General features: G+C 42.3%; 1 protein-coding gene across 4 annotated transcripts in view; it reads left to right on the top strand.

Annotated features, from left to right (window-relative positions):
- LOC138616043 (arginyl-tRNA--protein transferase 1) overlaps positions 1 to 13,003 on the top strand; it is a 55,791-nt gene that overhangs the window by 20,450 nt on the left and 22,338 nt on the right. For all 4 annotated transcript variants that reach the window (XM_069690046.1, XM_069690044.1, XM_069690043.1 and 1 more), the window contains 3 exons: positions 1,003 to 1,035; positions 6,213 to 6,394; positions 10,172 to 10,271. In XM_069690046.1, coding sequence (XP_069546147.1) covers positions 1,003 to 1,035; positions 6,213 to 6,394; positions 10,172 to 10,271 — 315 coding nt within the window. The remainder of the gene's footprint in view (positions 1 to 1,002; positions 1,036 to 6,212; positions 6,395 to 10,171; positions 10,272 to 13,003) is intronic.

Genomic DNA, 13,003 nt, shown 5'->3' with positions numbered 1-13,003 from the left:
GTAATACAGAGTTGGATGAGATTGATAAACTGTATAAGTTTGCCAATATACTGGGCAAATACTGACCTTTCAACACTAAGCAGTTACTGTTAAGAAGTATATTACCATCAGTAAGCCCACATATGTCAAACACTAGTTGGAGTCAGGTTTTGAGTGAGAGAAAACAAATGCAAAACAACAAGAGAAGAAAATATTATTAGCAGAGCTATTGGTTGATAAGGAGTGCCATTAGGTAAAGTCCTTATTTTGTGAGACGTGAAACCCCCTCATTGTTTATTTATCTGTAAACCTCTCTGTCCCTGCTGATGACACTTTGGTGCTATTTTAGATCCATATTTTGCAAATGAATGACACTGGTGGATTAAAGCATTTCTTTGTGAAATATGAACTTGAAACTGCGTTGTGTGCTCATGTGGGGTCGGACAAGACCGAGTAAACTAAATACTGTCCACCACTGCTTCGCTGTGGCCGTTCTGCTTCTCATTATACAAGGTTTTTGGAAGCATGCTACGTTTGTCCTCCAGCCCTCCAGGTCAGCTCGACTGTGAACACACCGCTCTCAATTGTGCTGCTGAAAAAAAGAAGGAGACCCGGAAATAGTAGAGAGTATGGAAGAAAGATTTCATTTTTCCACATAGAAAGTCCCTCAGTACTTGATATCCAGTGTGAATTTTAAAGTGTGTTGGGACTAGGATAGACTATTTTGACTTTGGCAGTGTTGCTTATTTTAGCTGTCACTGCGTCCTCCCTGGACTCTGGGCTTCAGTTGATAGGGTAAATTTTTTCATTTGTGTAAATACAGTCTTTCTTTCTATGCCCTTCAATGAACAGAAGGCTACATTTGATGTGACACCTGATTGAGGAGAAAACAGGGAGGGATAAACTATACAGGACAGCAAAGGAGACGTGTATGGTTTTCATTTATGCCTTTTCAAAAGAGTTGGTGACCCAGAGAACTAACTGTTTTTCTCTCTGTTTCCCCTCCTCTGCTTCCCTCCACAGTTCCGGAGATTTCTCTGTGATTCACCACTAGAGGTATGTATTTCCTTTGGCCTGTTGACAGTTTAATAAAAGCCTATTTAAATGTCTCTCTTCATCTATATGTGTTACCTGGAACGATTTGACCCAAACAGCAGAAGGTCATCCCTGTGAAATTACTGTCATGGAGATGATGATAATGATTTGAAAAATGTCCAGGTTTCCAGTATTTAGTGCTTCATCAGATATAAGAAGGGATAAAGATCCTCGAGTTTCCCTGGTCCAGCACATACCTACCCACCCACCTTTGCTCTGAGAGCCCTCCAGCTGGATTGAGCGGGGTTAAGGGATTCAGGGAGGGGGTTTTGTTTCATATTGGAGGGGCTTTAATTTAGCCCCGTCTAAGTGAAAGGGGGTGTTGTGGGGGAGAAACGGTGAAATGTGGTGTCCAGATTTTATTGCAATCGTGTTGAACACAAGGTCTTCAGAGCAGTGCTTCCCTCTGCTTTTGACAGCAAAGTGCTCTTCCCTTTGTGTGGCGTTGTGAAAATTACGAGTTGATGCGGTGGTTTTGTGGGCATCAGTTTGGGACGTAGCAGATGGTTAACAAAAAAAGTAATTTTTCAGGCAACATGGAAAATTTAATGCCAGCTTCTGATGCAATAATCAATACAATATTGCTGATAATCTGGTTACTTACAAAAGTTTTAGATGGTTTCATATATCAAGTATTGCTGGCTTCTAGAGGAGGATTCATACTTGAGCGGTGGGTTTCTTTGTTGTCACCGAGTGAGATGTCGGTGCAGCCAGGCATCACCGAGCACTTGGCAGGCCTGGTAAGCTGCAGCCCTCAGAAACACCAGTGGACCTGTCAGGTCAGGACAATTACACCAGCAATTAGACCCAGGATGGGTACTTATAACAGCCACTTTAATAGGATTGAGGTCCAGGAGCACACACAAACTGACTGACACAAACACAGTCACTCTGTTTTGCCCCATGGGCCTCCTCAGGTCTTCACTAATGAACATCATTAGTGTTTATAGGAAACAAGCTTTTATCACCTCGTGAAGGCTGGCGGCCAGGCACACTGAATTACACAGCTCTGCACACATACACACACATGTGCACACACCAACTGTGGCACACTGCCTCACATATTTTTCTGCCTTCAGCGTCCCCTCCTCTCAGACTGGTTTAGGGGGCCATCTTCTTTCACTTGGCCTCATCTTGCGCAACTTGTTTTTTCTTTCCTGATCTCTGTCTCTGTCGTCTCCTGTCTCTCTTCAAGTGCTCCCCGTTTCACAATTATTATGCATGGTTTTCTGCTCTACCTCTGCATGTTGGCCTCCATCTGTCTCCAATCAGAGTGCTATTAAAATACACGCATACGGACACTCACCACATGAACCTGCAAACTATGTGGTTCATCTGCTCACATTAGCCTGCATTTATATAAATGTATGCAAACGGCATACTTACAAATTCAACTGCAGCTAATTAGGAGCCAGGTTGTTTGTTGTTTGTTGTTGTTGAGAGGATTCACGCTGAAACTCACTGGCAATTGACATCATCTGTAACTGATTCCTCTTTACACACACAAAAACTAAATACAAACATATTTGTGTTGTCTGAGTAACGGTGCCAGATCAGTGCCTGGAAACATCATAAGCAGCATTCATGCAGGTGTCTGTCACTTCACTTGACTTTGCTGAGGTCTAAGTGCCACGTACTGGAGAAACTCTGGGGTTCATAGGCTGCACGGGGTTCAGCTATCCTTTCACTTTCTCTTTTATATTTTTTTTTACAGTTTCCTATTGTGTCTAATGCAAGGGGTAAACACTCATTAATTGTTGGACAATTCATATTTTATAGACCCCAGTCCTTTGCATCTCCTCTGAAAATCTCTCTATCTTTCTCTCTCTGTTCTGCTTATCTTTGTCTTTTACTTCCAAACACACTCTCAGAGAAGGAGAATGAGCATTTTCATTATGTAAAGAAACAGACATACACTTCAGCAGGGAATGCACCAGCTGACATGCCATAGCAGGAACACACTAACCCCACTGTATGCTGTATCTCGAGCTGTAGGCCAAAAAACAGAAAAGTCCTCCAGCTGTATGTATTGTAAAACACAAAACTGCTGTCAATAAATTGAACTCCTTTACAACCTGAAAGGAATTACATGTTTGCATGCTGACAATAGTAGGTTCAGCCTGCTTGCAGGACTTGTTGTTTTACAGTGTTGTGTTAATGCATGTTTGTGAGTGAAGGAAGGAGAGAGCGTTTAAAATGTGTTTGTTAGACATCTGTTGTTGGTCAGTGCCAGAATCATAACAGCATCACTGCTACAGTAGGTTGAACAACTCAGTGCTGCAGATTTGCACAGAGTTGAAGTTAAAAACTAATCTGTCACTGATTGACTTCCACATAAAAGCCATCAATAGATGTAATAATGTAACTCATATCTATCACACCTTATGCCTTTAAGCAGTAGCCTTTTGTCCATTCTGTTATTGGAGTTTCAAACAAACTGCTTTCATCAGATTCTTTTAATTACATTCAGTTTTATTTTGATTATAAAACCACCATGTAACATGGTCCCACAACACTTTACAATCACAAAATAACACAGCGAGGAAACAAATAACAAAAACCACATTAAAAACATCGATGTGCAATAAAAAAAAAGAAAAGAAAAACCACCCAGGCCTAAACCAACATAACAAAGGGATGGTCCAGAGTCTCCTGAACCTTTTTGTATCAATAAGATTTATCACATAGAAATTACAGTTTAATCACACTGATTGAATTTAGGAAATGTTGTCAGCATTAATGCCTGATTCAGGTGCAACTATATGATCATTTTTATTTTTTATTTTATTCAACATAATCTAAGTGTTTAACATAGTGGAATTGTTCTACTTTAACACTTAATAGAGGCATTTTATGTACATTAGCCATCTTTAGCAACATATTTTATTTTATATAGGTATATATGATCTTACTATACTGTTGCTACATGTCTAACCTCACTGTGCAAGTGAAGCCTGTTCATTTGCTCCCCTTTTATAGATCATTAGTAGAGACACATCAAGGCTAAGATTAACAATACAGTAAATGCAAACTACTTTGATGAATAACAGAGAAGTATTTAGCTTCTTGTGCTTGATATGTTCCCATAATCCCATTGTTCTGATTCAGCAGAAGTATACCCAAATGTCTCTCTAAGCCGGTCGAAATAAACATGCAGTACTCCACCTCCTGGCTTTATTAAGCATGCTGCTCACTCAGGCCAACATTCAGGCCATATGAGAGCGATTTGGGGCTGCTGCTGAAGCTCTGGGGTGGTTTGAAGGGAATGTTTAGATTGTTGTCACAGTGGCAAGGACACATTCATTAAGCTGTCGTTCGAGGTGGTGCACAGGTCAGTCAGACAAGATCAGCCTTGAACACAGCTTACAAACAAACATACAAACTCAAACTGACATTACTTGTCTTGCACCAGCATTAATACTCGGAAAACTGTGCTCCAGCATGTCCACTTGAGGTGGGGTAAGAAAAATCACCTCGTGCTCTTTCCTTTTACTTACAACTTCTAAATGACAGACGGGGGCCTCTGACAAAGCCTCTAGTGTTTCTGGGGGAACTGGTGCCAAGAAATAACAGGCTGCCTGCTTACACAGACTGACAGTTCGTCCAGCCATGGACACACACACACACACACTCGCACACACACTCGCGCACACACACACACACACGCACGCACGCACGCACGCACGCACGCACGCACGCACGCACGCACGCACGCACACACACACACACACACACACACACACACACACACACACACACACACACACACACACACAGAGCCTGATCCAGATGTGGTGTCTGTCACCCTTCAACATCCCCAGCTGCCCTGTAAATAAATTTTTCTCCTGGATTTTTTTTTCGGCCCGTCTTCCAGTTGCAGCTAATACTCAATAAACCCTCATCATCTGTATCTCATATCGTATAGCCTCTGATGTAGAGCAGCATTTAGAGAATTTAATCATCCCTGCCTCCCCAACTATCCACACACAAGTACACACAAGAATACATGGACTGTGGTGTACATTGTGTCAAACAGGTATTTAGACCTTGGTGTCCAAAGGCCCGACCTAGAGGGACATGACTTTATTTTTGTTATCAGCTCTACTTAAGAAAACCGTCAGCCATCTGGGGTCACAGAGCTGCAGGGAGTGTGTGTTCATGTGTGTACGTACCTTGTTTCTATTTGGTCAGGTTTAATTTGGTGGGAGTGTGGCCCCAGTGGTGCTCTGGATTAGTGAGCTAGCTCTCTGTGTTGTGATAACTAGCAGCGTCTGCGCTACTTAACTGTGTCCAGATGAATGTTGCTGAAGGACTGGGATCCTGTTACTCGTGCACTGAAGAAACGCACGCACACACACACACACACACACACACACACACACACACACACACACACACACACACACACACACAAACATAAACCAATACCCTCACTTAATATGACTTTTAACCCCAACCCTGAGCCTCTAGTCTTAATCCTCTGTGATAAAAGCAGTCAAGTGACTTGAGTGAAAAACCCAGCATGCGGATCCTTATGAGAAACACAACGTGTGTCAAAACCCGAACCGTTTTATTAATGCGGTAGACTCAAAACACGCGGGTGCTCACCTACACCCACATTCTTTCATGCCACATGGAGAGAGCAGACGCAGACATATGGGAGAAAGCTTGGCAACTCTCCACCACCGCCTGGTGAAATGGATTTTGCTCATGCAGGGTCTTTTATTAAAAAGTCCTCTCCTGGAGTGTTTCTGCGGCCAGTCTCCCCCTCCCCGTCTCCTCCCTCCCCAACCTCGCAGCCCCAACTCCACCCTGCTCCAGCTTTCACTCCACATTTGGGAGCCATTAGCAGGCTGTACGTGAGGCTACTGTACACCCCCTCACATAATGCGTGAGGCCTGGTGGGGAAAAGCAGGGCTTTTTAATACACCATCATACAGGTGTGTCTGTGTGTGTGTATAAGGCAGAGAAAGAGGATCAGGGAAAGAAAGTAAAAACAGTCCTATTAAATACCACCTTCCCATTCCACTGTGATTTATATATTTTACATGCAGACTATATTGCACACAAAAGTCCTACTATTATTTTGACCAGTGACCACCTCTGACTATTTTCTTTCCCCTTTGCTGTCCTCCCAGGCAGAACATTCTCCAGATGGGCCCGATGTGGGCTACGGTTCTTTCCACCAGCAGTATTGGCTGGACGGGCGCATTGTGGCAGTGGGGGTGATTGACATCTTGCCTACCTGTGTGTCCTCCGTCTACCTGTACTACAACCCAGACTTTGCCTCACTGTCTTTGGGCTCCTACTCTGCTCTCAGGTTAGTTTCCCAACAAGTAACATCATCCCTGATCTATTCTTGTGAAAAACCTGCAAGATAATGGTGGAGGTGATTGATAGGCATATTGATATGGCACATCAGGGACAATTCTCATGTTTTTGTTGCTCCCTGACATCATGATGATGCTGCGATCACCCTGTTTTATATAAAACAATCCTGCAGATTTTCTGTCAAATGTTACTTAATGGGACATAATGCAGACTGTGATGTAGAAGGTGCTAAATCCATAGCCATATCCAGATTATTTATCATAATTTTATTGCAGTATGTGTTAAAAATGACCAGCATAATGATTTGTGAAAATGCAACATGCAGCTCATTTTACTGTCTCTCAATGTTGAATATTTGCCTCTTGTTCTTCTTTGCCAAATGTCTTTGTTCTTTCTTCCATTCTTCTCCCTTTGCCCTCCTCCAGACCTGCTCTCTCCCTCTTTCTTGATCTTTTCGGCTCCTTCCAGGTTTGATCTTTAGAACCGTATACTATCCTATAAGCGCCATAATGCTTTGGATCAGGAAAAATACCTCTTCCTTCACACTTGATTGGTTGAGGCAGCGCTCTGTTTGTGGTTCAGCTGACGACAGTTCTTTCTTTAAGTATGAAATAAGAGAACACACACGTACTCTGCAGGCGCACATATCTGGCGTTTCCTGTAAAATGTAACCCAATAATGTGAGAAAGGCTTTTTAAAATATTCCTGCCCAGATGTGAAAGACTTGAGCGATCTGTGCTTCAAAGTTGGTGTGTACAGGTGTTGGAACGTGAGCTGTGAGTGTTTATTCATGTGTGTATGTGTGCATGTGTAATCACGCGCTAAATCAGGCCAGCAGACAGGCTCTGCTCATACAGAAGGAACACCCCGGCCATCCTAAGCACACAGTCCCCCATCACCTATTATTTCAAGTGTCTGACTCCAAGAGTAACACAGAGGGTTCGGTGTGTGGAGGAGGCCTTGGAGGAGAAAGGAGCCAGCAGGACTAAAATCCTCCCACTTGTTTACAGACACCAGAGCCCAGGGCTTTGATCAGGTCTGGACACTCCCCAGTCTGCTTGGCGGCGCTGACTCTGTCCAAAACTTACTGTATGCAGAGAGAATGCATGTCCCCCCCTCCCCAACCTTCCTATGCAAATATTCAATACATTAGATGGCGTTCTTTCTCCACAGAAAGCCCATTTGCATTTGATTCTTTCTTTTTTGAGCCATGTTCAAGTGCACTCCAGCATTTTTAAAAATCACAGAGGAGTTACATGTGAAGTTTGGAGCAGAACTTTGCTTTTTCTTAGTAAGAAAAAGTCATTAAAAAAGTGTTTGCAATTTTGCACAAGTACCTCAGTGGGAGCAATGATTTGTAGGCCATATTTGACCAATCATTATTTTGAAAAACATAGTTTGGATTGTGTTACAGCTCAGATTTATTATGTTTGTTACAAAAACCCAAGTACAGCACTGCGTATAAACTACTGGATATGTGTGATTCAGCAGTGGAAACAGGAGAGGGGGATGTTGAGAAAAATCTTGCAGAAAGTGTAGCTCCTTTTGCCATAGGCCCAGAGGACAGAAGGAGGAGGAGAAGAAAAGAGGCATATAATGAGGTGCCTGAGGCAACTGTGTGTAGGAAACACAGCTGGTGTCCAACCTGGATCACTTTCTTATATGGAGATGTCCTGATTATGTTGTATTGCCCCTGATCCTGAACCAAAATGAATCAGTATTTACTGATGAGGCATCCAATCCAATATTTTTTGTTATACATGTATATACATTTTCGGTACATAATAAAGTGGTAGAATGCAGATGTAGCCTACTGTAAGCATACATTTAAAATGAGAGAAACTATTTAGACCTTGGTAAACTCTAAATATCAGCTTTTAAAATAAATATATTTCAAATATACATGAATTGTTTCTATAATATTTTGTATAATGTGTTTCAACTTTCAGGAAACTGAAACTGAAAAATGTAGAGTTTTGATTTAAAGGAAGAAACAAACAAGGAATTGGAAATAGATTTACATCGTCAGCACTTAGCCATCAAAAAAAGCCTGTCTTGGCCCCATTCTTGGTCCTGCATACTGTTATGGGAAATACCTAGTTTTTTTTTTTTATATACACCACATACTTATACTGCTTCAGTTAAATAAGCTTCTGTGTGCTTTCCATCACTAGTAGCTCACTCTGCATTTTACATCTGGCCAATCAACGCTATTCTTGTACTGTTCGGTAATGAAATGTTTCCACATGCATGCAAAGCTGCAGTAAGCACCTCGTGGTATGCACTATTATGGGCCCTTTGTGTCTGGGTGTGTGTGTATGCACATCAGTATGAGGGAAGCTGTGCAGGAGCAGAGGGCTTGATAATTGGCTTGTGCTGGAGTGTCAGATGGCTGAAGAGGGGATAATGGCGGACTCAAGCTGCTGCCAGGGGGGTGGAGGTGGGGGTGTGAAGGCCTCAAGTGAAGGAGGGGTGGGGGGTGGCATGGCTTTTTTGTGAATGGGCCCCTCGCCTCTTTTGACCCCCCTTACCCCCAATTCAGGCCTGCCGGGCCCTTTTGTGGTGAGGGGATGGGAACCCAGGAACCTGGCAGCAAGCGGGTGACCTTCTAGCACCTCGCTCTCGCTGCCTCTCTTCTCTGTCCCTTTCTCTTTCTTGACCCTCCTCTTTTATATTCTCCCCCTGCACTCTCTCTCTCCCTGTTTCTCCCCCTCCCTCGCTCGGCTCGCTTTGTCCTGTGTCTTATTTTTCAGTGCATCTATTTTATTTTAAGGCCTCTTTCTCTGTCTCTTAAGTATTTTAAGAAAGGGAATTCTCCCCCTTCATTTAAGTGGGTGAAACACAGAGCAGTGGAAGGAAGAGTGAAACAAAAAAAGGGGGGGAAAAGAGGAGCTGGAATTCAGTTAGGGAATAGCGAAGGAAACAGCAGAAGGAAAGGGGGAAAATAGGCTTTCAGTAAAAGGATGCAATTAAAGAAGAAACTATTGGAGAAAAATAAAGCAGGCAGGACATTTACTGTATTTGAAGACGATGTATAAATCCTCCAAGTTCTAAATCTTTATTTTACACGCTCTCTCCCGCCTCCCTTTTTCAACACCTTCTTTTCTGCTCAAGGCTCAATGCCGATAGAAAGGAGGTAGTTGTTTTTGTGTAATGACATGAGACCAAGAAAAGCTGCCTTTTTGAGTGTGGGTGTTTACTTCCTCAGCCTGGGCACTGCTCTTCTCAGAGCTGCTAGTACCAATTTTATTTCTTAATGTCCTCATTTATATGCTGTTGACAAACTAACCTGTGAAAAAAACACATTTTAAGTTAGTTAGTGCACACTTTGATATTAATGTTCTCAATAACTCTCTAATTTGTCTGGCTGGTTGTTTTCACTGATTAAAACCTACAGACCAATCCTGATGTCCTTATTTGGCTGCCCCTTTTGATGGTGCTCATATAGTCTTCACTGCATGTGCATACATTTACAGATAAAAGACAATGCAAACTACTTAACATCAGCTCTCATAAAGCATCATTTTGTTTGGGTAAATTAATTATACAGCACATTATGTAGTTTATTTAACAGATACCGAAATTGCTGGACAAATTGGAAATGTACAACATGTGAAATTTAAAACACAGGGCACTGCAGTGCAGCATCTCCACCCACAAGTGAGTGAAAAACAGAAAGTGGTGCAGGAGTGTGCCATCAGTTTAAGAAACAGTGACACCAAACCTGTCTCTCTGAAAAGGTGTGTTTGTGTGTTTCCTGCCACAGGGAGATCGCTTTCACCAGGCAGATGCACAAACAGTCCCCCAAGCTGTCCTACTACTACCTGGGCTTTTACATTCACTCCTGCCCCAAGATGCGGTATAAGGTATGCTATGTTACTGTATCTCTTATGGACATGTACAACACATTTCTCATCATTATTACCTGTATATCCTCATACGAATAGCTTGAATGACCCTAATGCTATATTGAACCGAGTTGTGAACCTACATGTTTGATACTTTTAATCGAAAATGGTTTTTTTTAAGGTGAAATTCATTTTGACAATCAATTTCAGTTCTCAGGATTGTAATTAACAACTCTGAAGTTAGGACTGTAGCACCAAAGAAAGCTATTGCAGCACTCGGTGCTCTTAGTTTTTGTCAAAAATATATTCCTGTTAGTGTAAATGCAATATTACACACACTGTGCCAACTATTGCTATCTTGGAATCCACATGTAGCCCTTAGCTCTGCTGTCCTGGCTCTTACGTAACTTTATGGCAACACAGCTATATTTTTGTTGCTCTCAGAAATTCAAATTTTTCTGTAAACTATTCAGCAGCCTCAATGATGTTTTTATTTCTATGTTTGTTGATTATATTTTAGTGAAGCTGCAGGATTTTTGCTGTGCTCCCCAAAGGGTACGAGTGATACATCATTTAAATTTGAATACGGGAGCCCATTTCACACAGGATCTCTGTGTACATGCGAGGTCGTCTGTCCTGTATTGCACCGTTACCACGTGTGTGGTAGAGAGATGTAGTTCATCTATTTTGTGGGCACATCATGATGTGTTAGTTTCATGAAATGTATTGATCTCTTTTATTTATATTCTCCCTTTCTTCCTCAATCTACCATCTTCCTGGTGACCAAAGTGGTTTGTTTGTCTTTACATGTATGAAATAATTTGTTATTTTTCCAAAGGACTTTAAATGTTTCAACTTGTTGCTGTAATGTAGATGCAAAGTCCACAACAGGGGTCTACCTATGACTTTAGCTTTCATTTCCATCTGAATTCTAGCACCAGCTTTTATTTATCAGGTACTAGAGTTTGGAATTTGCTATCCATATGTTTTTCCATGTTAGTAACACATATCAGTGATGCTTTTGAGATAACATTAATATAAGTATGCATTATGTACATAGAGTTATTAAACAGCTGATTCACACACGGTATGCAGATTTGATAGAGGGAATTCCAGCACAGACATAGACAGAGTCTGTGAGAGAGGTCCAGGCAGGCAGGAGAGGACGAGGCTGCTGAAGACATTAAAGGTTGAGAGAAAGGTCGCACTGGTGACAGCTGCTGTAACTCAGCAGCGGGAAGAGTGTGGAGCACATTCTCGATATATGCATTTTTACAGTGCAGGTGATGCACCGTAGAAACTTTTACGCATAATGTAGGTGCGCACACGCACATTGCACACATCACACAGAAGCTGCTACTCACAAACATGTTCACATTCACACCAAACACCATCTAAAGATCTATGGCTTCAGGAGGATGGTGAAAGAAAGCATCTTTTCAAAGTCCAGTAGTTTGGCCAAGATTTACCATCCACTCCCTCTTTCTCGCATTCATCTACTAATTCCTCTATTTCTTTGTCATGTCATTCAGATGTTCCCAGAGATTGTTCTTGCCCATGGGAGACTGATGTCTTGTTGAGGATTATGGCAACGTGCCACATCTTTTAAGCCATTTACATCTTGCTTTGGATAGTGCTTTGCCCAATTTATCAGTTTGGAAGTCTGTGTACAGCATGCATGTGAGTGTGTTTGCTCTGTGTGTGTGTGTGTGTGTGTGTGTGTGTGTGTGTGTGTGTGTGTGTGTGTGTGTGTGTGTGTGTGTGTGTGTGTGTGTGTGTGTGTGTGTGTGTGTGTGTGTGTGTGTGTGTGTGTGTGTGTTGAATCCTGATCACAGTGTTTGTCTGAGACCTCTGTTACCACAGCACCTAACCCCTCCTTGCGCTGGTATTTACTACCCCAACCCCCATATCTGCTCTTGTGTGTTTGCCATTGCTGCGTCTTGTTCACAACCTCCCCACTTCTTCCTATTTTGTCCTAGGGGAGAAACACAGAACAAGGGTGAGAAGGTTGCCCAGTTCCCACCTTTGGGCTCTCACAGTCCCACAGAAACACACTCGCGCTCCAACATACTCTCAGGACATGCACAGCGTCTCGCTCTATTGTCAGATTTGCATATGAGCCCGAGTGATTCATTAATGCACGGACATACTGTGGAACCGTTCAAGTCGCTAAGATGGGGAGCCCCTAAACTCCACTGTTATTGTGTTGAAGGTTTACTGGTTTCTGAATCTCAGTCCTGCTTCTTTAAGGACCAAAACACCAGCCCTTGAACCCTGCTGGACACCAATCAAACCCCTTCAACACCACTCCCTCTCTCCATTTTATCCACCTTACCCCCTCCTTTGTCCTCACTACTTCTAAGAACTCTGTACCGACCACTTTCTGATGGGTACATTTAACATTTCTGCTCCTCCATTTGGGTTATTCTGATAAATAGGAAAGTGAATATTAAATTATATTAACCAGCCGAACACTAACAAATACTACCAACATGTTCACTCGGCAAAATCACTGAGTGGCTATTATAGTTCGGTTGGGTTTTAATTTTAACAGTTCTCCAATACGGGTGTTGTCATTGAAGTATTGTTGTGGTCAGTGAAGGTGTGGTGTATCCAGCAGTCCTTTTTAAATTGCTCTATAATTGTCATTAATGCCACTGTCCTTACCATGTGATGACAACAAGGAACCAACAAGAAGTCAGTTAAAAACTGGGGGAAAAGATGACTTTTTGTTGTTTGTTTCATCATTT

Source organism: Brachyistius frenatus, unplaced genomic scaffold, assembly GCF_029030835.1.
Source record: "Brachyistius frenatus isolate BFR_SWC_R1_liver_20210118 unplaced genomic scaffold, ASM2903083v1 Contig_8, whole genome shotgun sequence".
Taxonomy (NCBI): domain Eukaryota; kingdom Metazoa; phylum Chordata; class Actinopteri; family Embiotocidae; genus Brachyistius; species Brachyistius frenatus.
This window is presented reverse-complemented; position numbering and strand designations above follow the sequence as displayed.